The sequence below is a fragment of the Xenopus laevis genome, chromosome 4L, assembly GCF_017654675.1.
Source record: "Xenopus laevis strain J_2021 chromosome 4L, Xenopus_laevis_v10.1, whole genome shotgun sequence".
NCBI classification, from domain to species: Eukaryota; Metazoa; Chordata; class Amphibia; order Anura; family Pipidae; genus Xenopus; species Xenopus laevis.
Genome location: NC_054377.1, coordinates 136,635,816 through 136,661,356, shown reverse-complemented (window position 1 = coordinate 136,661,356; position 25,541 = coordinate 136,635,816). Strand labels below are relative to the sequence as shown.

The 25,541-nt window shown below is 40.0% G+C and overlaps 1 protein-coding gene across 1 annotated transcript; it reads left to right on the top strand.

Annotated features, from left to right (window-relative positions):
- On the top strand, positions 1–24,033 carry ip6k2.L (inositol hexaphosphate kinase 2 L homeolog). Its single transcript, NM_001086408.1, is given in 2 exon segments — positions 1–22; positions 22,240–24,033. A coding segment is annotated over 1 exon segment (273 nt). The 5' UTR covers positions 1–22; positions 22,240–22,313; the 3' UTR covers positions 22,587–24,033.
- The last annotated feature ends 1,508 nt before the right edge of the window (positions 24,034–25,541 follow it).

Below are 25,541 nucleotides of genomic sequence, written 5' to 3'. Positions count from 1 at the left end.
CAGGAAGGAGCGGCTATTCGAGGTAACGCAAAAACAAACAAAAAACGTAGGAATACGTTGTGTTTTTTTTTTTTTTAGCTATTTCTCTACCCTGTCGAAAAATATATACAGATCGAAAGATAAAAAAAAAAAAAATAGTCTAAATACCGAAGGTTATTTATAATGGGATTAGCCGGTGTCGCGATGTCCCCAGGCTGCATTTTCGGTAGTATCGTAATGTGAGGAAACAATAACGTTCTGTTTAGTGGGTAAATATCGCCAGCCGGCTTATTACATAACATACTCCTCTTTGTCACGGGCTGCAAGAGACTCTGCTGGGATTGACAGGCTGCTGCTGCTTTACTGCACGTCGTAAAATGTTATTCTTTAAATAGACCGCATTGCCTGGTGTCCTGCCATGGAGAACTGACAGGTGTAAAGCTGCTGCAGAACCTCTTGATGACATAGGTCATAGCTGTCAAAGGAAATCTCTATGGGGATGTAACCTTCATTCCTATGACTGTTTCAAATACAAATCTGCAGGATAAATGAGTGTTATATGGTGGGAATTTCACCTTGATGTTAACTTTTAGGGGCAGATTTATCAAGGGTCGAAGTCAATACGAAGTAAAAAAAAAAAAATAAATTAAATTCGAAGTAATTTTTTGGATACTTCGACCATCGAATAAGATCCTACGACTTTGAATTTAATTCAAATTCGATTCGAAGTAAAAATAGTTTGAATATTCAATAATCGAAGTACTGTCTCTTTAAAAAAAAAAAAACTTCGCCTTCAATACTTCGCCAAATTAAACCTGCCGAAGTGCTATGTTAGCCTATGGGGACCTTCTAGACCATTTTTCTGAGTCTTTACACATCGAAGTAAAATCGTTCGACCGTACACTAAAATCGATCGATCAAACGATTTTACTTCGATCGTTCGACGGCCAAATTCGGTGAAAAATATATCGAAGTCAGAGTATTTCAATACGGGGGTCGAATTTATCACTTGGAAATTCCACCCTTGATAAATCTGCCCCTAAGTATGTTATAGAATGACCAATTCTAAGCAACTTTTCAATTCGTTTTTTTAATTACTTGCCTTCTTCTTCTGACTATTTCCAGCTTTCAAATGGGGGGCGTCACTGACTCCATCTAAAAAGAAATACTTTGTAAGGCTACACGTTTATTGTTATTGCTGCCTTTTATAAACGCTCTTTCTATTCAGGCCTCTCCTATTCATATTCCAGTCTCTTCTGATTCAAATCAGTGCATGGTTGCTAGGGTCATTTGGACACTGGAAACCAGATTGCTAAAATTGCAAACCAGATAGCTGCTGAATAAAAAGCTCAAAAAAACTTAAAAACCACAAATAATAAAAAATGAAAACCAATTGTAAATTGTCTCAGAATATCATTCTCTACATCATACTAGAAGTTCATTTAAAACAACCCCTTTAAAGGGTAAACTGAATGTGATGTTTGGGATACGGCACAGTATACTGTAGATATTTAGCAGCCTGGACACTGCCAGAATCTGCCTGTACAGTTATGTTATTAAATGTATATTGATTGATGCTAACTGACCGGTCCATTTGGTATTATGAAATCAAGTTGCAACAAAGTGTTCCTTAATGACCGGGGTTGTATCCAGCAGTCTGCATTAAACCTCCCTAAATCTGGCTATATCGGATGAATGAACATCCGTGCCAAACTTCCGATTAATATAAAGTAGTAAAGAGAACAAATCACACGATGTTCGGGCCATCAATTGACAGGCAGCAACCGTACGAAAGTTATGTCCGACAAATAGTAGTGACAGTCCCCTATTGAAATTGTCAGATACAGTGGCATAACTAGATATTACCAGGCCCCAAAATGTCTGGAGGTTGACGTGTTTCACCAATATTTATTGAAATTGTATATGAATTAGGGCCTCATGGGGGGTCCCTATACCTCCTGGGCCCCCCTACAGCCTCAGGGTCTGCTTCCTCTGTAGTTACGCCCCTGGTCAAATAGGCAATACATGCCAATATAAATGTTTTAATCTGTCCAATCGCCATGGTATGAAAAATACCAGGACAATCCACACAGTCCGAAAATTGTACCAACCTTCATTTTGTATGATTATATCTTTGCGTCTATGGCCACCGAATGGGATGCACCGAATCCAGGATTCGGTTCGGGATTCGGCCTTTTTCAGCAGGATTCGAATTCGGCTGAATCCTTCCGCCCGGCTGAACCGAATCCTAATTATCAGATGCAAATTATGGACGGGGAGGGAAATCGCGTGACTTTTTGTCACAAAACAAGGAAGTAAAAAATGTTTTCCCATTCCCACCCCTAATTTGCATGTGTTTAAATTTGGATTTTGTTCAATATTTGTCCGAATCTTTCAAAAATAGTGCATTCGATGCATCCCTAATACACAAAATGCTTCTTTTTCACAGAGCTAATAGGATTCTGTCTTTAAGTGAACCTTGATGTGTTTATATAGAAATAGTTTGGCTGATATTGCTCAAGAGAGGCAAACTACAGCAGTAACCGATTGGTGGGATATAGTATATTGTTTGTTTATATGTGTGGAATGTTATAATAGCGCTCTAGATTAGATTAGTCGATTATAGTAGATAAGATTAGATAGATTGGACTTCCTGGTGCTTGAATTAGGCTGTTGGTCATATGTTATCCCTGTAATCTTGTTTAACCCTTTAAGTGCCAGCAGAATTTCACATTTCTGGTACGCGAAATGCCAGACGTTTTTTAAGCATTTGGTACTTGTTCAGTTTAACAAGGTTTTTCTGTAGGAAAACCTCCATGAAACTAGGAAAATTATATATTGTTTTTTTCGTTATAAATTGGACTTTGACATGCAAGTGTAATTTTGCAACTTTTCTGGAGATTTAGTGTGTATTTTGGGTGAAATATGTAAAAAAAAAAATAAAATTATTAAAAAATTGAGTATATCTTGAGTTTTTTTTCCACAGAAAAGTTGATTTTACGAGCATTTTTTTTGTGTTTGTAAAAGCCGTGATCCTGCCAAGTCCAACGATACCAAATATGTATCAGTAACCCACTTTTTTTGTCCAGGAGTAACCCCCAAACTAAATCAGCATTTTCTAGAATTTTACACCAGAACAAAGTAGATAAGCACATGTAACAGTTGATGCAGCATAACTTATATGTAAATTTAAATTATCCCTTCAAGTTTGGTATTTTTAGAAACAACAGACCTTCAGGTTTGTAGGGGTGCTGTATTTTTTACTCAAAATTGAAATACATTTTACCAGCGCATCATGAAATTTAGAGCTTTTTTGTTGCATTTTTAGTTTTTTTCTAAAATGTAAACTTAGACGCAGGATCAAATGTAAATCTGACAAAACAACACGGTTATAAATGTTGAAACCACAGACAATTTGAAAGACAAACTTCTCATTAATAAAACAATACCCCATATGTATGGATACACATAGAGACGCAGCCACCAAACACCCCAAAACAGGAGCAATGCATAAGGGCAATTGCAGTTGAAAATCTGGGGACTGCGCTCTATGTGTACTACTTGCAGTTTTTCCATCTAAACACCCCCAAAATGTGAAATAACCCCCACAAACCATACATTACCGAAAAGTACACTTCTTCAGCTATTCAAAGATGCCATTCTCGCTTTTCTACACGGAGAATTGTGGCCGCAGTCCTTCGTAGAAGTCCGAGACTTGGCCTGAAATAAAGGAAAAAGATATACAAAGCTAGATTTCTCCCTAACTATCCATGGTAACTACCAAAAACCTGCTCAATAACAATCTGCAAGTCCCCCTGAATGAAATGATACCCCCTATGTATGGATACACATAGAGACGCAGCCACCAAACACCCCAAAACAGGAGCAATGCAGAAGGGCAATTGCAGTTGAAAATCTGGGGGCTGCGCTCTATGTGTACTACTTGCGGTTTTTTCAGTCTAAACACCCCCAAACTCTGAAATAACCCCCACAAACCATATATTATCGTAAAGTGCACTTCTTCAGCTATTCAAAGATGCCATTCTCGCTTTTCTACATGGAGAATTGTGGCCGCAGTCCTTCGTAGAAGTCCGAGACTTGGTCTGAAATAAAGGAAAACAGATATACAAAGCTAGATTTCTCCCTAACTATCCATGGTAACTACCAAAAACCTGCTCAATAACAATCTGCAAGTCCCCCTGAATGAAATGATACCCCCTATGTATGGATACACATAGAGACGCAGCCACCAAACACCCCAAAACAGGAGCAATGCAGAAGGGCAATTGCAGTTGAAAATCTGGGGGCTGCGCTCTATGTGTACTACTTGTGGTTTTTCAGTCTAAACACCCCCAAACTCTGAAATAACCCCCACAAACTATATATTACCGTAAAGTACACTTCTTCAGCTATTCAAAGACGCCATTCTTGCTTTTCTACACGGAGAATTGTGGCCGCAGTCCTTCGTAGAAGTCCGAGACTTGGTCTGAAATAAAGGAAAAAAGATATACAAAGCTAGATTTCTCCCTAACTATCCATGTTAACTACCTAAAACCTGCTCAATAACAATCTGCAAGTCCCCCTGAATGAAACGATACCCCCTATGTATGGATACACATAGAGACGCAGCCACCAAACACCCCAAAACAGGAGCAATGCAGAAGGGCAATTGCAGTTGAAAATCTGGGGGCTGCGCTCTATGTTTACTACTTGTGGTTTTTCAGTCTAAACACCCCTAAACTCTGAAATAACCCCCACAAACCATATATTACCGTAAAGTACACTTCTTCAGCTATTCAAAGACGCCATTCTTGCTTTTCTACACGGAGAATTGTGGCCGCAGTCCTTCGCAGAAGTCCGAGACTTGGTCTGAAATAAAGGAAAAAAGATATACAAAGCTAGATTTCTCCCTAACTATCCATGGTAACTACCAAAAACCTGCTCAATAACAATCTGCAAGTCCCCCTGAATGAAATGATACCCCCTATGTATGGATACACATAGAGACGCAGCCACCAAACACCCCAAAACAGGAGCAATGCAGAAGGGCAATTGCAGTTGAAAATCTGGGGGCTGCGCTCTATGTGTACTACTTGCGGTTTTTCAGTCTAAACACCCCCAAACTCTGAAATAACCCCCACAAACCATATATTATCGTAAAGTGCACTTCTTCAGCTATTCAAAGATGCCATTCTCGCTTTTCTACATGGAGAATTGTGGCCGCAGTCCTTCGTAGAAGTCCGAGACTTGGTCTGAAATAAAGGAAAACAGATATACAAAGCTAGATTTCTCCCTAACTATCCATGGTAACTACCAAAAACCTGCTCAATAACAATCTGCAAGTCCCCCTGAATGAAATGATACCCCCTATGTATGGATACACATAGAGACGCAGCCACCAAACACCCCAAAACAGGAGCAATGCAGAAGGGCAATTGCAGTTGAAAATCTGGGGGCTGCGCTCTATGTGTACTACTTGTGGTTTTTCAGTCTAAACACCCCCAAACTCTGAAATAACCCCCACAAACTATATATTACCGTAAAGTACACTTCTTCAGCTATTCAAAGACGCCATTCTTGCTTTCTACACGGAGAATTGTGGCCGCAGTCCTTCGTAGAAGTCCGAGACTTGGTCTGAAATAAAGGAAAAAAGATATACAAAGCTAGATTTCTCCCTAACTATCCATGTTAACTACCTAAAACCTGCTCAATAACAATCTGCAAGTCCCCCTGAATGAAACGATACCCCCTATGTATGGATACACATAGAGACGCAGCCACCAAACACCCCAAAACAGGAGCAATGCAGAAGGGCAATTGCAGTTGAAAATCTGGGGGCTGCGCTCTATGTTTACTACTTGTGGTTTTTCAGTCTAAACACCCCTAAACTCTGAAATAACCCCCACAAACCATATATTACCGTAAAGTACACTTCTTCAGCTATTCAAAGACGCCATTCTTGCTTTTCTACACGGAGAATTGTGGCCGCAGTCCTTCGCAGAAGTCCGAGACTTGGTCTGAAATAAAGGAAAAAAGATATACAAAGCTAGATTTCTCCCTAACTATCCATGGTAACTACCTAAAACCTGCTCAATAACAATCTGCAAGTCCCCCTGAATGAAACGATACCCCCTATGTATGGATACACATAGAGACGCAGCCACCAAACACCCCAAAACAGGAGCAATGCAGAAGGGCAATTGCAGTTGAAAATCTGGGGGCTGCGCTCTATGTGTACTACTTGTGGTTTTTCAGTCTAAACACCCCTAAACTCTGAAATAACCCCCACAAACCATATATTACCGTAAAGTACACTTCTTCAGCTATTCAAAGACGCCATTCTTGCTTTTCTACACGGAGAATTGTGGCCGCAGTCCTTCGCAGAAGTCCGAGACTTGGTCTGAAATAAAGGAAAAAAGATATACAAAGCTAGATTTCTCCCTAACTATCCATGGTAACTACCTAAAACCTGCTCAATAACAATCTGCAAGTCCCCCTGAATGAAACGATACCCCCTATGTATGGATACACATAGAGACGCAGCCACCAAACACCCCAAAACAGGAGCAATGCAGAAGGGCAATTGCAGTTGAAAATCTTGGGGCTGCGCTCTATGTGTACTACTTGTGGTTTTTCAGTCTAAACACCCCTAAACTCTGAAATAACCCCCACAAACCATATATTACCGTAAAGTACACTTCTTCAGCTATTCAAAGACGCCATTCTTGCTTTTCTACACGGAGAATTGTGGCCGCAGTCCTTCGTAGAAGTCCGAGACTTGGTCTGAAATAAAGGAAAAAAGATATACAAAGCTAGATTTCTCCCTAACTATCCATGGTAACTACCAAAAACTTGCTCAATAACAATCTACAAGTCCCCCTGAATGAAATGATACCCCCTATGTATGGATACACATAGAGACACAGCCACCAAACACCCCAAAACAGGGACAATGCATAATATTGGGGCTGCGAATTTATATGAGGTTCTCAACTTTTCTCATCCTAAACTGCACCTTTTCTGTTAAACCCCCACAAACCATATATTTTTGAAAAGTACACTTCATTAGATATTCAAAGATGCCATTCTTACTTTTCTACACGGAGAATTGTGGCCGCAGTCCTTCGTAGAAGTCCGAGACTTGGTCTGAAATAAAGGAAAAAAGATATACAAAGCTAGATTTCTCCCTAAGTATCCATGGTAACTACAAAAAACCTGCTCAATAACAATCTGCAAGTCCCCCTGAATGAAATGATACCCCCTATGTATGGATACACATAGAGACACAGCCACCAAACACTCCAAAACAGGGACAATGCATAATATTGGGGCTGCGAATTTATACGAGGTTCTCAACTTTTCTAATCCTAAACTGCACCTTTTCTGTTAAATAACCCCCACAAACCATATATTTTTGAAAAGTACACTTCATTAGATATTCAAAGATGCCATTCTTACTTTTCTACACGGAGAATTGTGGCCGCAGTCCTTCGTAGAAATCCGAGACTTGGTCTGAAATAAAGGAAAAAAAGATATACAAACTTAGATTTCCCCCTAAGTTTCCATGGTAACTAACAAAAACCTGCTCAATAACAATCTGCAAGTCCCCCTGAATAAAATGATACCCCATATGTATGCATAAACATAGAGACACAGCCACCAAACATCCCAAAACAGGGACAATGCGTAATATTGGTGCTGTGAATTTAGGTGCATGTATCCATATATCATCTGAAACTGTCCCTTACTGATGAAATAACCCCCAAAAACTAAGATTTCTTGAAAATAAACACCTTCAACTATTCAGAGATGCCATTCATGCTTTACTGCGTGGAGAATTTTGGCCACATTCTGCATTGTAGAACTCTGATTTGGTCTGAAATAAAGGAAAAGATAGTATACAAAGTTAAGATTTATCTCCCAGGGAATTTTGGGACCACTTTATGGATCTGCATCTGGGTGCTACTACCCCAAAATATATTTCACTCACCTATTCGGATATATTGTAGTGGAGTGTCTTTGAGTTCCATCTGTCCTGTGGTGTTACGATACGAATTCCTTTGCTTCTTCCTACACTATTTCGCCAATGACAAAATCTGTACCACATTTACAAATACATTTTCCAACAGAAACCATAGTAAATTTGGCCCATAAATTATGCAAGTGTCCTAAGAAGTTTAGGAATTTAGGTGGCAACAATGAGGATTGGGGCATTAGCAGCTGAAATACTCACAAATCCAGAGATACCTAAATCTACAAAAACAAATGCAAATGTTGCTCAGAAATACAGACAAAACTATAGATAACTGCGCTGATAGACGAGCTTTTGAGGTGCCAGTAAAATAAAAGACTTGTAGCATCAGCATTAGAGATGCACATCATCCCACGTATTCATCACGCACCACAAGTTCTATCGTGTGCCCTCTCGCCAACCAGCACCTCATTTTGCTATTTACCACCAGCGCAATAGAAGTGCTATCCATAACACAACTGGTCTAAAACACCATTGCTCAACACAAAAGCTGAATGCCTAGACTAAGAACAATTGGAGTAGACACTCGCACACCCGTTGTGCAGGTATATAGCTTTGCTCGGTGCACAGTGAATGGAGGATACGGTGGCCTCCTAGTAACGTCTTGTATCTGCAGGGCAAGCCCTAGCAAAGGTTTTTACTGCGGTGGCACCACGGCAGTAAAAACCTTTGCAAGGGCTTGCCCTGCAGATACAAGTCTCGTGTGCTAGTGTGGTTTTTTGATTTAGACTAAGAACAAACCTACATACAAGTTTTTACTGCTACATTGCACTGCTCACCCAGTGCCAAATCCTATATAAAAAAATCAAAGATCACTACTATACAGAAAAAAAACTGTCATTGTTTGCCTTGTCAAACTTTTTTTTTTTTATTAACAACATCTATACCTAGTTATAAGCGAAGTAGGGACCTGCCAAAATGTTAGATCTCAATAGGGGGGCTTGAATCTGAAAACCACTCCACAAAAAAAAAAAAAAAAAAAGAAAAGTATCACTCTGCCAGCACACCTAAACAGCTACTGCTAGCATGTGCATAAAAACCTAGAGCATGCCAAGTTTACTATACAGATTTACTAAATCCTTTTACCACCAACAAACCCAGAGAGCCCTAACCTACCAACACAACACAGAATTCAAGCCCTCTCGTAGTGTACCACAGTGTGGTACACCTCAAAACAGGGTTGGAAACACAAAGCAGGCTTGCTAGGACACTTGGGACAAAAATACCGCACATCTTTTCTAACACCCCTGGAACGGCAAACCTTACAAGCTCTCTGGGCATATCTTTTATTAGGAGTTGGTGGAATTTGGGCAATGAAATGCTTACCCACCATTCGGGCAACATTGTCATTGCCAGGCATTTCTGGAACCTCCTGTACATCACCAAACAAAAGGGCAGGGAGCAGCTGCAGCAGATAATTGTAAAAACTCAATTTTGGGCCTGGTACTGCCGTTTTGTAAACGACATAAGAATTATAAAGGGCCATTTGGATCATATAAATTGCGGCTTTTTTGTACCAGGCCCTGGTTTTTCTGGTGGCGTCGTAATAAGTTTGGATTTGGTCGGTTTTATCGACGCCACCCATATGCTTACTATATTCTTTACAACAGAGTGGCTTTGATTTTGCGGGCCTATCACCACTTCTGTGTTGGACAACTACACTCTCATTGTGGATAGTAGTAAGCATAAAAACATTTTTGGTGTCTGCAAATTTTAATGCCAGGAGCTCATCGCTTCTTAGAGCATGTACTTCTCCACGTTTCAATTTCTTATCCACCAGTTCCTTGGGCAGTCCTCTGCGGTTACGCCTAACAGTGCCACAAGCTGGGGTGTCCAACCAGTAAAGGGTTCTGAATAAGGGGATGCTTGTGTAAAAGTTATCCACGTATAAGTGGTAACCTTGGCCCAACAGTGGAGTAATGAGCTCCCAGACAATTTTACCACTGACAGTCAAGTCAAGGGGACAGCCGGGGGGGTCCAAATTAGTGTCCTTTCCCTCGTAGATCATGAAAAACTAGTATAGCCCGAGCTGCTTTCACAGAGTTTGTAAAATTTCATCCCATATCGAGCACGCTTACTAGGGATGTATTGGCGAAATTTTAGGCGCCCTTTGAAGAGCAAAAGGGACTCGTCCACACATATATTTTGGGAGGGGGAGTAGACCTCTGTGAAGCGCTGAGACAGGCTATCTATAAGGGGCCTCAATTTGTAAAGCCTGTCGTAACCGGGCTCATTAGGGGGAACAGCCGCTGCATTGTCGTTAAAATGAAGAAACCGCAGTAAAATTTGATAACGGTTTCTTGGCATAACGGCTGAAAAAAGAGGGATGGAAAGGACTGTAGTGGTATCCCAGTATGAAGCTAAGGTGTTGCGTTCTACGAGTCCCATTGCCAATGTGAGCGCCAGGAATCTTTTGATTTCATTTACAGTAGTGGGATACCACGCCTGGGCTCTTGAATACCCTGGTATAGGGTGGCTGGCAAGATACTGCTCAGCGTATAAATTTGTGTAATGGACCATGTCCTGTAGGATGGCCTCTGTGATAAAAAGATTGAAGAAATCTAGGATTTCAAAGTTAGTGGTGTCCACCTTGACGCCCGTGACTGCAGTGAATGGGGGAATTTCAGGGGCATAATTACAGGGAGGCCCCACATAGGCGCTCCAACTGCTGCATCACCACTACCCTCACCCTCTTCTACCTCCATGGGTGCATCTGGCACACTGCCACCAGCCTCTCCCTCTTCTTCTACTTCTTCAGCAGTAAGTGTGCCGCCACTACTAGCCTCTGCGCTAATAGTGCTGCTATCACCAACCTCTGATTCATCAGTAGAGTCATCAGATGGGACATACTCCGAATCAGAATTGCTAAATTCCTCTGAGCTGGAGTCCTCACAATACCTAGCTGCTTCTGCAGCGGTATAAAACCGTTTGGCCATTGTGCCAGAAAAATACAGACCACTGCAAAACTAGTAACAACTGCAAAGCAAGAAGCTCCTAAATCCAATCCAGCAAGATTTGACCAACTGCTAATACAAACAACGAGAGGGAAAAAAAAAAGGCAGCAAGATCTGACCAACAGTTAACCACTGCTAAAACAAACAACCAGAAGAAAAAGGAAAAAAAAGAAGGCAGCAAGATCTGACCAACAGTTAACCACTGCTAAAACAAACAACCAGAAGAAAAAGGAAAAAAAAGAAGGCAGCAAGATCTGACCAACAGTTAACCACTGCTAAACAAACAACCAGAAGAAAAAGGAAAAAAAAGAAGGCAGCAAGATCTGACCAACAGTTAACCACTGCTAAACAAACAACCAGAAGAAAAAGGAAAAAAAAAGAAGGCAGCAAGATCTGACCAACAGTTAACCACTGCTAAACAAACAACCAGAAGAAAAAGGAAAAAAAAGAAGGCAGCAAGATCTGACCAACAGTTAACCACTGCTAAAACAAACCAGAAGAAAAAGGAAAAAAAGAAGGCAGCAAGATCTGACCAACAGTTAACCACTGCTAAAACAAACAACCAGAAGAAAAAGAAAAAAAAGAAGGCAGCAAGATCTGACCAACAGTTAACCCCTGCTAAAATAAACAACCAGAATAAAAAAAAAAAAGAAGGCAGCAAGATCTGACCAACAGTTAACCCCTGCTAATACAAACACCAAGAAGAAGAAAAAAAAGAAGGCAGCAAGATTTGACCAACAGTTAACCCCTGCTAATACAAACAATCAGAAGAAGAAAAAAAAAACTAGAACTTGAACTCCTTCCAGAAATCTACAGAATAGATTACAGACAAGACACTGCACGTGCCCAAAATCGAAAAGAACCTTTTGGGGGCACTAAACAAGCAAACAGGGCAAAGGAACAGTCTGGAATAAAATCACCCAAAGCACTAAAACCAACAGCTATTGGAATGAAATCGGGGGCCAGAAACCTAAATCAACCAGCGTCACTGCAAACACAACTTTTTTTGGGGCACTAAACAAGTAGCAAAGGGCAATGCAAATGAAAAACAGAATAAAACAACAAAATGTAATAAAAATCAGCTAAAGCAATAAAAACCAACAGCTATTGGAATGAAATCAGGGGCCAGAAACCTAGACCAACCAGCGTCACTGCAAAGGCAAACTTTTTTGGGGGCACTAAACAAGCAGCAAAGGGCAAAGCAGAATAAAACAACAAAATATAAGAAAAAAAACTAGAACTTGAACTCCTTCCAGAAATCTACAGAATAGATTACAGACAAGACACTGCACGTGCCCAAAATCGAAAAGAACCTTTTGGGGGCACTAAACAAGCAAACAGGGCAAAGGAACAGTCTGGAATAAAATCACCCAAAGCACTAAAACCAACAGCTATTGGAATGAAATCGGGGGCCAGAAACCTAAACTAACCAGCGTCACTGCAAACAACTTTTTTTGGGGCACTAAACAAGTAGCAAAGGGCAATGCAAATGAAAAACAGAATAAAACAACAAAATGAAATAAAAATCAGCTAAAGCACAAAAACAACAGCTATTGGAATGAAATCGGGGGCCAGAAACCTAGACCAACCAGCGTCACTGCAAAGGCAAACTTTTTTGGGGGCACTAAACAAGCAGCAAAGGGCAAAGCAGAATAAAACAACAAAATATAATAAAAATCAGCTAAGACAATAAAAATAACAGCTATTGGAATGAAATTGGTGGTTAGAAACCTTGATCCACCAACGTCACTGTAAAGGCACCAAACAGCAAATAAAAGTGAAAATGCAATATAATAGATATAAAACACAAAGCAACAATGAAAATGGTAAAAAACTGCAAAAATACAATAAAATAAAGCAGATAATTATAGAACAAGAGTAGAAATAAAGTTTTAGCAAAAAAAAAACAACTACTAAAGAAAGCAAAGAAAGAAAGAAAAGAAAAGAAGTATAGGGGAAAGAAAAAGTGTAGAAGTGTGAGTGTGTGTGTGAGTGTGTGTGTGAGTGTGAGTGTGTGCTTGGCAAAGATGCCTGTAAGTGTGTGAGTGTACAAAAGTGTGCTAAATGATAAAGACAGAAGAAAAAAATATTCAAAAAAAAAAAAACCAAATTTAGAGAGATTAGAAGGAAACAAGTAAAATAAAAGGTGTAAGGGTGTTGTAGTTCAGCTCACTGAATCCAAGGCAGGCAATCAAGGCGACCAAACCAGCAGGAGAACCGCAGGAAGGCAGCAGGAGGGCTCCAACAGACACAAGTGCGCAGTAGGAGTGAAAGGGGAGGCGTCAGGAGGGCTGGATTTATTTGGGCAGCAGGAGCGCGTCACAGCCATGCGCCCTGCGTGCGCCCTGCGCTCCTATTGGTTCCAGCGACGATCGGTGGGGAGACCGGTGAGTATGACCGGTTTTGCTCGTTGCCTAGGGGGTTCTGCCAGCATCTAACGTGCGCTTGCGGTTTTAAATGCAACCGCTGCGCACTGGAACCCGGAAGTGCTGGAGATCGTAGAATCTACGATCTGTGGCACTTTGGTCCTTTGATCCACAGAACGTAGATTCTACGATCTGTGGCACTTAAAGGGTTAATCCAGGTCTATTTTTGTTTTAATGTTGTTTATGCTAAATTTACCCTTGTTTTCAGATAAAAAGCAGCAGCAAATAGCATTTCATGCATAGAGATGGACACTAGTTACATACAAAAGGACACAGGTAGAGATGACATACACCCTGGACACCCTAGAATCCCTGCACCCTCCTGGGAGCAAACATTGATAAGCAGTGCATTATACTCAATCAGTAGTAATTGTGTAGATACTGCATATACAGCAATCAATGGCTGGTAACCACAACCCCCCAACTTTCACCTGTCAGCCTTCAGCTGTCCATTGGATGGGGGCAGTTGTTGCTGTTTAACAGCCACTTCAGTGTTTAATTATGGCATTCTCTTTTATATAGGGATGTAGCTGTCTTGTACAAGAGGAAGCCCCTCTCCCCAACTTCCCTTCTGTGCCTGTGCAGATAACAGTTGTATTGTCATACAGTGAGGTTGCCTAATCTGCTCTCTTCCCTGGGGGATACATTCATCATTAATGAACAGTTGAAGATCAGCAGCTTGATCACCCCTTTAAATTAGATGGTTGTCTCCAATGTGCAGATACTAATAACACACTTACCAGGCATTAATAATTATCTGTCTATTGCTGGTAATAATGTAAGTGCAATATCCCTTCTTTACATGTCCAGTTGTTCTTCTCTTCTCACTTGGCTGTTGTCACTTCAGTGATTGATGATTCAATGACACAGGCATTTCATTCTCTAAAGAGACATTGGCCTCACTGTTGGCTTTAAACTTGATTGCCCCAGTACCATGGCATTAATGAACACTGTAAGGGTAGGGGCACGCGGCGCGATTTCGCCGCGATTCTGCGCTGGGCTAGTTGTCGCTGCGTTTTTTAAGCCGAAATAGCTTTGCTAACTTTGGCGCTGGCGTCAATGCAAATCGCGGCGAAATCGCTGCGCTAATTCACACGCGGCGATTCTTTTTCTACTGTCGCCCGGAAACGCTCAGCGAGGCAACTTCGGACGACAATAGAAAACGAATCGCCGCGTGTGAATTAGCGCAGCGATTTCGCCGCGATTTGCATTGACGCCAGCGCCAAAGTTAGCAAAGCTATTTCGGCTTAAAAAACGCAGCGACAACTCGCTTCGCTCAGAATCGCGGCGAAATCGCGCCGTGTGCCCCTACCCTAAGGAATTTACATATTATCTTTGCTACACTGGCTCTATTTTCTGAGCATCTGGCAGCTGTTTTACCTTTGCTTTCTGCTTGCACTGAACAAAAACTATAGACGATTGCTGTGCACATCAAAAGCCAACATTGCACAATTATTATTATGATTTTATTTGCCATATGTAAAGAAATTACTGTAAAATTGTATGTGTGGGAGAAACCATTTCCTGCCCATGTCTGTGGATTCACTTCATAAACTTCATATCAAGTTTTGAGTTCTGCTTAAGGTGACAAATCTATGTGACCACAGTGTATAATGAAACAGCCATGTCATAAATGCAGCTTTATTATGCTGCTTTTGTGTATCTGTGGCCATTTTGCTGCTGTTGGAGGGATGTATTTGATTCTAAAAGGGATTCTGTCATGATTTTTATGATATAGATTTTATTTCTAAATTACACTGTTTACACTGCAAATAATTCACTCTACCATATAAAATGTAATTCCTGAACCAGCAAGTGTATTGTTTTTTTTTAAAAAAAAAAGAGGTTGAACTTGATGGACGTGTGTCTTTTTTCAACCTTACTTATGTTTTTAGTTATATTGGTGTGTAGGCGCCATCTCAGGTCATTTTGCCTGGTCATGTGCTTTCAGAAAGAGCCAGCACTTTAGGATGGAACTGCTTTTTGCCAGGCTGTTGTTTCTCCTACTCAATGTAACTGAATGTATCACAGTGGGAACTGCATTTTACTATTGAGTGCTGTTCTTGGATCTACCAGGGAGCTGTTATCTTGTGTTAGGGAGCTACTATCTGGTTACCTTCCCATTGTTCTGTTGTTAGACTGCTGGGGGGGGGGGGTGAGGGGGGTGATATCACTCCAACTTGCAGTACAGCAGTAAAGAGTGATCGAAGTTTATCAGAGCACAAGATTTCATGTCTAATGACTAAAGTGAGTAACATCATTTTTGCTTATGTAAAGGGTTACTGACCTAAGTGATTTGGTAATGGCACTCGATTTCTAACATTTTTTGCGCCATTGGAAAGGACAAGATGCCATAAAGCTCCCCCATTCAAAGTAAATCAAAATCACCATGATGCCACCTGTCCTGTCTACTTACAGGCATATATCTCTTGCAAGGGAGGTGCAAAATATATATATATATATATATATATATATATATATATATATATATATATATATATATATATATATATATATATATATATATATATATATATATATATATATATGGGTGTAGGCAGACGGGAAGATTAGTGGCCCAGTGAAAAATCTTCTCTACTGTGGGCGACTAATCTCCCCAAATGCCTTCTGGCCGGCAAGTATACAAATTGCCGGCGGGATGGCATACAAATCAATTCGTATTTCCGAAGTTGCCTCACGCTGGGCGACTAATCTCCCTGTCTGCCACCCACCCTAAAAAAGCTGCTGACTGGGCCACTCCAGACTGAGCCAGCAGCATATTGGCCAGTGTTTAGGCTGTTGTGATATTTTATAGCAGGGGTCCTCAACCTTTTTTGGATTGGGGACTGGTTCAAAAAAATTTTTATTTTTTTTTTTATTTTTTTTTTTACAAGGACCAGGGGTGGGAGGTGGGGATGGGAGCGGCGGGGGTCGTCAGCAAATTTGGACGCACCGGCGCCCAACTTCGGCCTGCCTCGTTTTTGTGCGCTGGGCTCCGTGACCCGCTGGTTGGGGATCCCTGTTTTATAGGACAAAAGTCGGATCACGTTATGGAGCCTGCATAGATTTATCTGGTCTTGATGTGGTCCTCTCCCATCAGGATTTTCCAGCTAGCCTAGTTAGTATCTGGCCAAGACAAAATATTTGTTGAGGTAGCTGTCATCAGACTGTAACAACATATGGATGGATCTATTTCTGTGGATCTAGGATCCATTATTCGGAAACCCATTATTCAGAAAGCTCTGAATTATGGAAAGGCTGTCTCCCATAGACTCTATTTTATCCAAATCATCCAAATTTTTTTAAATTATTTCCTTTTTTTCTGTAATAATAAAACAATACCTTGTACTTGATCCCAACTAAGATATAATTAATACTTATTGGAAGCAAAACCAGCCTATTGGGTTTATTTAACGTTTACATGATTTTCTAGTAGATTTAAGGTATGAAGATCCAAATAACACAGCTATCAAGAAATAAAGTTCCAGAATAGCAGGCCGTAACTCAAATGTTTTAATAACTGGGGGGATATTTAAAGGGTTCTGCAGAAATACAATTCAAATGTAGAGAATTTTGTCTTTATCACACCACCTTTCCATTCATAATGTCCCTTATGTTTTCCTTATTAATTTTGTTTTTTTAACCCAAGTGAATGTGGGCAAGTAGTAGTTTATTCTTTTAAGCGTGGTAAAAAAGATATCTAACCTTTTTACACAAATTGTTAATTATTTAGATGTTTAATTGCACTAGCTGTATTTCATCTGCAGCTCATCAATTATTAATTGCTTACAAGCACATGTAAATAATACCCTGCTCGGCAAGTATATAGTATATATGGTATCTAATTATTTGTAATACATTTTTAGAAAACAAAATATTTTGCTGTGCCTTAATACCTGGCATATAGGTTTGTAGAACCCGTACAGTTTACTCTACCACATGTTACTGGCTGTACTACTACTCACATTAGCCAGTGGCCTAGATTTTCATAGGTACCTTGTTTACATACATACCGGCCTTCCAAATTCTGCACATGACCTTTCTGAATGCCTGTACTTTCCTCATGCATGGGCTTGGCTGTTCTTATGCTCTTTGTACCCTTGCACTGAGCCATAAAACTGGGGGTGTAATGAATCCTGGATCAGGACTGGCTAGTTGCCTACACACTGCAGTGAGGCAAAGTAGTACAGGTATGGGGCCTGTTATCCAGAATGCCCTGGCGTTTTCTGGATAAAGGGGTATTTCTGCAATTTGAATCTCTGTGCCAAAAATCATTTAAACATTAAGTAAACCCAATAGGGTTGTTTTGCCTACAATAAGGACTCATTATATCTTATTTGAGATCAAGTACAAGGTACTGTTTTGTTATTACAGAGAAAAAGGAAATCCTTTTTTTAGAAATATGGGAGACAGCCATCCCGTAATCTGGAGATTTTTAGATAATGGATCCCATACCTTATTCATCAGTGTCATCTGCTTTTCTTTTAAGAAAGATATTTAAAGTATTAAAGCTTGGAAACTAGAGATGCACCAAATCCAGGATTTGGTTCGGGATTTGGCCTTTTTCAGCAGGATTCGGTTCGGCCGAACCCGAATCCTGCTGAAAAAGGCCAAATCCCGAACCGAGTCCTGGATTCGGTGCATCTCTATTTTGCTTATGCAAATAAGGGTCGGGGAGGGAAATCCTGTGACTTTTTGACACAAAACAAGGAAGTAAAAAATATTTTCCACTTCCCACCCCTAATTTGCATGTGCAAATTAGGATTTGGTTCGGTATCCGGCCGAATCTTTCATGAAGGATTCGGGGGTTCGGCCAAATCCAAAATTGTGGATTCGGTGCCATATTCATCTTGCAGCTTCTCATTTAGACTACTACCTGGTTTCTAGGGATAATTGGATCTAAGCAACCACTCTTGAAATTCCTAAACTACAGTTCAGTGAAACAAATGACCAATTGCAAATTGTCTCAAACTATCACATATTCTACATCATATGTAAAAGTAATTTAAAGGCGAACTGCCCCTTTTAGGTCATCATTTGCAGTCGGTGGGTCATTTTGCTGTAGCGAACTGTTACTCCCATTATCCACACAACCCATGTAGGTCCCCATGTTGGCTGCACCTTTAATATTTAACACGATGGTTGAAAGAATCCACCATATGATTTTATTGCTGATAAAGATGGGCTCTTGGACGGTGTCCCCCTGTTGTTAGGATGGCTGATAGGTTAAAGGGGTTCTGTATTTCTAAATGACACTGTAACTAAATGTGTAGCAGTGAGACCTGGATTTTACTATTGAGTGCTGTACTTAGATCTACCAGGGAGTTGCTATCTGGTTACCTTCCAATTGTTCTGTTGTTAGACTGCTGGGGGAAGGGAGGGGGTGATATCACTCCAACTTGCAGTACAGCGGTAAAGAGTGACTGAAGTTTATCAGAGCACAAGTCACATGACTGGATGCAGCTGGGAAACTGACCCATGTCAGTTTATCTAGCCCCATGTCAGATTTAAAAATTAAATATAAAAGATTCTGTTTTCTCTTTTGAGAAATGGATTTGAGTGCAGAATTCTGCTGACGCAGCACTATTTACTGATGCGTTTTGAAAAAAAAAATTTTTTTCCTGTGACAGTATCCCTTTAAGGGGTGGCAGGTGAGACCAGAAATCCATATGGAACTCCACCATATTTTTTCTCAGCCCCTTCCTGTTTGTGATGAGCAACACAATACTTTATTTCTCCATAGAATTTAACTGCTCATTTTGGCATGCTTGAGTCATATTCAAATGTGAAAAAAATCATCAGATAAAAGACTGTTGCTTGTGAATATGTACTGCATGTGGCAAATGCCGGCAAATATCTGTCGTTATTATATAATTGGCAGTGACACAGCACTACTGCCTGTTCTTCTCAGCACGCAAGCCTCTCTACTGAAACAGATGTGATTAAATGGGTTTGCTTGCAAGATTGCACCGCAAAAGCTCTTTTATCCAATACATTTGCCTTTTTCTAGATGTTGTGTAATGTCATTATTGTTTGTGTATGTTTCTTTTATAGCCCAGTGTGGTTTAGAAACATTTTGGTCATTTCTATGTACCAGGAAAGCTCGGTCCCATTAAAAGATGTCATCCGGAATACTATCCGAAAAGAGAAACTGTCACGTCATTGTGAGCCTTATAATGAGCTCCTATGGGATTTAGTAGGGTGTGTCCATGTTGGTTTCTCTGGTTTCTTAGCAGGCACGTCCTCCGTTCCCTGGGACACACTCACGAGCATTTTATATGCCCTCCAAAGCTGTTCTTATATGGAACATTATCAGTTCCACGCTGTCACCTGAATGTCACTGCTGCCTTTGTGTTGTACTAAAGTCACAAGATAATTGCCTCCACCAAAAAGGAGTTCAAGCTTCCCGCAGTCCTATGTTTTTTTTTGTACAGTGCTTGAGGTACTATGGATTGCAGTGTTAAACAGAATCTGCAAGAGTTTAGAGCAGGGGTCCCCAACCTTTTTTACCCGTGAGCCACATTCAAATGTAAAAAAATTTGGAGAGCAACATAAGCATGCATAAAGTCCCAGGGGTGCAAAAATACAGGCTTTGGTGGCCCCTATGTGGATTGGCAGCCTACAAGGGCTTTCATTTGTAGTACACGTGTTTTTTATGCAACTAAAGCTTTACTTCAAACCAGAAATTCAAAAATAAGCACCTGCTTTGAGGCCACTGGGAGCAACATCCAAGGGGTTGCAGAGTAACATGTTGAGCCAGTGGTTTAGAGTGTGTCTATAGATTATACAGTGAATAAAGTACCCCCTCTTGTAAAATATAAGGATATTATAAGTTATATTATAAGTTACCGAGGAGTTTCATGACCATATAAAAACACGCGGCTGAAGGCCATGGAACTCCGAAGTGACTTCTAATATCCATATATTTTGCAACAGGGGGTACTTTATTTATTATAATACACAAGTTTGTCCTGTGACAGAAATGACATCACTACTCACCGTTTCTAACTGATGACATCACTACTCATCGTTTATCAGTACTCACTGTTTATAAGGATATAATTTACAAGATATTCATGGCTTTTGTGTATTATAACTCTGATACTTTACAGTGGATTTTAAGGAGAAGTCTGGTGTATGAGAAATAGTTCAGTATCTATTTAGGTCCCAGTATCGTCTGATCAGTTACTAAATCGCTGCTCCTTCACCTTTTTCTCAGGGCACCTAAATATAATCTTGGAGTCAGATTAGCAACCTAAACCTTGTTTAAATTGTGCCTAAATTAGGATGAAATTTTGTATGGGAACCTGTAAGGACGCCCTGCACTAGGTTAACCCCTCAGAATTGTGCCTCATTTCTAATATTTGTACAGCAAAGGAACGTTAAAGAGGTGGTTCACCTTTAAATTAACTTTTAGTATGTTATAGAATGGCTAATTCTAAGCAACTTTTCAATTGGCTGTCATTATTTATTTTTTTATAGTTTTGAAATGATTTGCCTTCTTCTTCTAACTGTCCAGCTTTCAAATGGGGGTCACTGACTCCACCTAAAAGCAAATGCTCTGTAAGGCTACACATTTAATGTTATTGCTACTTCTCTTTCTATTCAGACCTTCTCCTATTTATATTCCAGACCCTAGCAACCAAAATTGCTGAAATTGCAGAGCTGCTGAATAAAAAGCTGAATAACTGAAAGACCACAAATAATAAAGAGTTAAAACCAATTGAAAATTGTCTCAGAATATCACTATTTACATCATACTAAAAGTTCATTTAAAGGCGAACAACCCCTTTAAATCCTTGGCATTGTGCTTATTACATTACTGGCTTACCTTGCACCCCCTCTGTTTCTCCCTTGTGTTTTCAATAGTCCATAAAGCGATGGGAGCTTTTAGTATAATACTTAGCACAACTCATATCTGGTCACGAAAGAGTTAATCAGTGTAGGTCAGCAGATAAACAAAGGCATATTAGTTCTTGTTTAAAGCAGCCGACGGGTCCCCCTACTGGTGAATGTTATAAATCCATCGCTTGTGTTTGTGCTATTCCCTAGAAACAGTCAAATAACAGCATATTGAAAACCATAAGGAAAGGGATATTGGGTTTTATTAGCGCCATAAAGTGATTCAAACAACCCTTTTGTTTGTTATCCCCTCCAGCAACAACCCGATTAAGTATTTAGCCTGTAATTCATTATATTTTTTATATTCACATAATATGGGGGCGGGGGATGGGATGCTCTTGTGCAAAATTCATACCTTCTTATATGTTGGTGTTCAGCCTTATGATAACGAATACCCTGATTGTCCGCTCTAGTTTAAGACATCAGTTATATTATTAATCGAGTGGCTGCTAAAAATCACAGGGCATCTGTTTAATTCATATTTGGGATTTTTTTACTTGGGTTGCAGCTGCCTTGCTGATGTCTCATGTAGTGGTCTTTGTGTATAATGATGCAGATTCTCCGTATAAATCGGCCCTTGTGCCTATGAGAACCCTGTGTGCTCTTCTGAATGACAAAAACAGCTGAGAACAGCAGCGCCTCCACCTTCTTTTGTCTGTCCTGCTCCTTTTCAGGGTCCCGCCCATCCTTGCAGAGACATTTAGGATTGGCCGGAATGTCTGGCAGGAGGAGCAAATGAGATTGTTTTCCTTCTCCTGCGTGACATCACTCTATTTGTCTCGGTGCTGGGAGCCTGAAAGCTCATTAGAGGATTTGCTGGCAGAGGACGCGCACTGTGGATTCTCACTCTCAAAACCATGAAGCCTTTATATTGTGTTTTTATGCACTGAGGACTGCACTTTCTAAAACCAAAGGATTTTTTTTTTTTTGCATTTGTTTCAAACAGGGAATAAGCTACTGTAAAGGACAGACCAGAGAAGCTCCACCCAGACCCTTTGCTCTCTCTAATGTGCAGTAACGATGAGCCCTGCCTTCGGAGCCATGGAAGTGGAGCACTACGCAAAGGGAGTCCTGCTCGAGCCTTTTTTACACCAGGTCGGGGGACATTCGTGCGTCCTTCGCTTTAATGACAAAACAATCTGTAAGCCATTGATTCAAAGGGAGCATCTGTTCTATGAAACACTCCCTGCAGAGATCAGGAAGTTTACACCACAGTATAAAGGTACGTTTTCCCTTCTTTCTATGGAAGCCACGTTTATTTCAACTGTTTCTGGTATCCTCTGTTCTCCCTAAAACGCTTCTCTGCAGAAGCCTTTGGGGAATTTTTTTGTTCTTTTTCACATATTTCAATGTTGTCAGGGACAGGCTTTGATGCGTGAGTTGGCGATGCTTACCATTGGGTCTCTTGGCTGACTAAAAGCATTACAGTTTAGACAAGCTGTGCTTGGGGCCTTAAGTCTCCCATAGTCTCCCAGTAGGTAAGTGGAACTTGTTCAGACCAGCTCTTAGAAATAAATGATCATCTGAATCTTTCTTTCCTCTGTGCTATCATTTTCTTCTGCCTTCACTCTTTGAAAGCTGATTACAATTCTCCCATTTATATTTTAATGTTCCTGCTTAGAATGAAATGGCCTAAGCCTAATACTGAAGAGGAAAAGGATGACAGGGATAAATAACCCATTCTGTTTGCATCCTGTAGTAAGTAATTAGACTCGGATGCCGTTAGTTGCAACTCTTGAAATTATCTGCTTTTGTGATACTTTCTGGATAACGTTGAATATTCTTTTCAGTATATTCATTCTTTTTCTCATTTTCCTCTTTCCATATTTCTCATATATATGGACTGTATGAGGTCCTTCATTTAACAAAAGAAACACAAATGTGTTAATGGTATATAACAACACATTTAAATGTTCTTTGAAAGGTTGGGAACCAGCATTTATGACTGTTGTCTTATCGTCTCTGCTTCTTTCCACTATTTTGTTTTTAGTATGGTGAAGGGTGGTCTATTTACACAGAATTAACTGTGATATATTGACAGGCTGTTTGCTAGATGGCTTTAACCCTCTATCCTTGTAGCCATTCCTTTTTGTGCTTGGAAGCAGTGGTCTGAGCTTCTGCAAAACCTTCCCAGCTACTGTAAGTCCAGGGTCCTGCACCTCTCTCCCAGCAGTCCTGAGGGACATGAGCAGCAAGAACGCATGCAGACTCTAGAAAGCAGAGAGACTTAAAGGACATTTTTGGGGCACTCATGGATAAAACTTGAATGATTCAGATGTTTCAAAGACTTTTAGAAAAAGTCAGTTCTTTAGAGACTGATGAGCAGAAGGTGCTTCCATGGTTTCAACAAAATGCAGTTTACTTTGTATCTTGTGGGTTTTTTATTTATTTATTTTTTCAAACTGCCCTGCTGCAACTCAGAAAACAAGTCATTTGCTTTAAATAAAACCTAAGTAATCATGTTGACTCTGAAAATAAAGCTTTACAGATAGTTTGTTTCGTTTCACGTTCTGTTTTGCTTTGCTTGTAGCTCTACTAATCAGGTGCCTAGATCTGTCTTCAGTTTTGTGATATACTGAATGCTTTTTTTCATACTTTTTGATTTTTTTTTTGCTTTGCAACATTGCATTATGGAAACACTCTTGTGTTTCACTGTAAGATGTAAATAAGAAATGTTTTACATCTTTAAATACAATCAATAAAAACGTCATCTTAATAAATTTTATCCAGCATTGAAAAACGTCTCCTGTTATTATTTGGTCAGTGTTGTCCTGTTTACAAGTAAAAAAAAAATATTTGTATAATATGCTGTGTTTGTGTCAGGTATTTAAGATATTTGTTGTATAATATGCTGTGTTTGTGTCAGGTATTTTTGTGTTTAGCTCTTTTGATATTTGTTAGGTTGGCAGATCAGATATGGCCTGTGGCAGCATTTATTCTAAGGATTGGGTAAGGATAACACATTGTAATGTAACCTCTGTGTTACATTATGTTGACATGACACCTCTCTTTCTTTTCTAAATCTTGTGTATTCTCTGACATTGCAGGTGTGGTGTCTGTGAGCTTTGAAGAAGATGAAGATGGAAATCTGTGTTTGATAGCTTACCCTTTAAATGGGGACCAAGACAACCTGGAAAATGTAGACTATTCAGAATGTAGTGAGCCTAAAAGTAAACTTTCCAGATGGTCTCATAAAAAAGCTCTTCTGTTAGAAAACGATAACCTTACAAAGGAAAGACTTCGACAGCACAGAAAAGACGATAAAATGAAAAGGTAAGCACCTATCTGTAATACAGCTGAGAATTGGGTGCAATCCCTTAGTTTTATGTTGTCCAGCAAATGTAGTTGAATTGTACTTCAAAAGCGGCAGCTCCGGGTGCAAGCCGTACCGCCTACAAGGGCAAAATATGCATATATCAAATAAAGCAGCAGCACTCCGGTATTGTTGAAATAATAATAAATGCCTATGGCATTTGAGTAAAGTTTTTCACTTTTCTTCAACAATACCGGAGTGCTGCTGCTTTATTTGATATATTAAGTTTTATGTTGTATTACAGCATAAAATGTGTGTATTTTATACTATGGATGACATTTTAGAACTTACTTATACTTTGCCTAATACCTACCTATTACCTAATGTCAGACCACATGTCTTCTCTTTTGGCGAAAAGATAGAGAGAAATCATGAATGCCACCCTGCGTCTCCTAGTACTGATAGCATTGGCATTGGTCACTATGCACAGTGTTATTATGAGGGTGAAAATTCCCCTGTGTGCAGGTGCCATTTTTATCACTGCTGAGAGACATGGGGCATTATTCACATTTTTCACCCAGAGGAGAAACCGCCTAGTTTGACATTAGCCTTAGGGAATGTTCACATTGGGTCATAGAGGTATATGGAGTGAATTTAGCATTTTGAATTATAGACTTGAATATTATTATTATTTATCACTGTTTTTGTTCCACTATTTCAAATCAATTGAAACCCCAAATCATGCAATGGCTAGAACAAAATGTAATTTATTTTACATTTCATATAACCTGAATGCTCAAACATTCTTAATGCACGCTTTAAATGACTACATACCCGATTCAGCTAAAAGATGCCTTACTAACACGTTTTTTAGTAAACATAGGGTAGTCTATTAGCCTAGAAAATGATTAATGTGTGTATAATTCTAAATTGTGGGGATTCAATGGTGGGCACTGGGATCTCTGCAGCTGTTGAAAGCACAGGCTTGTAGACTG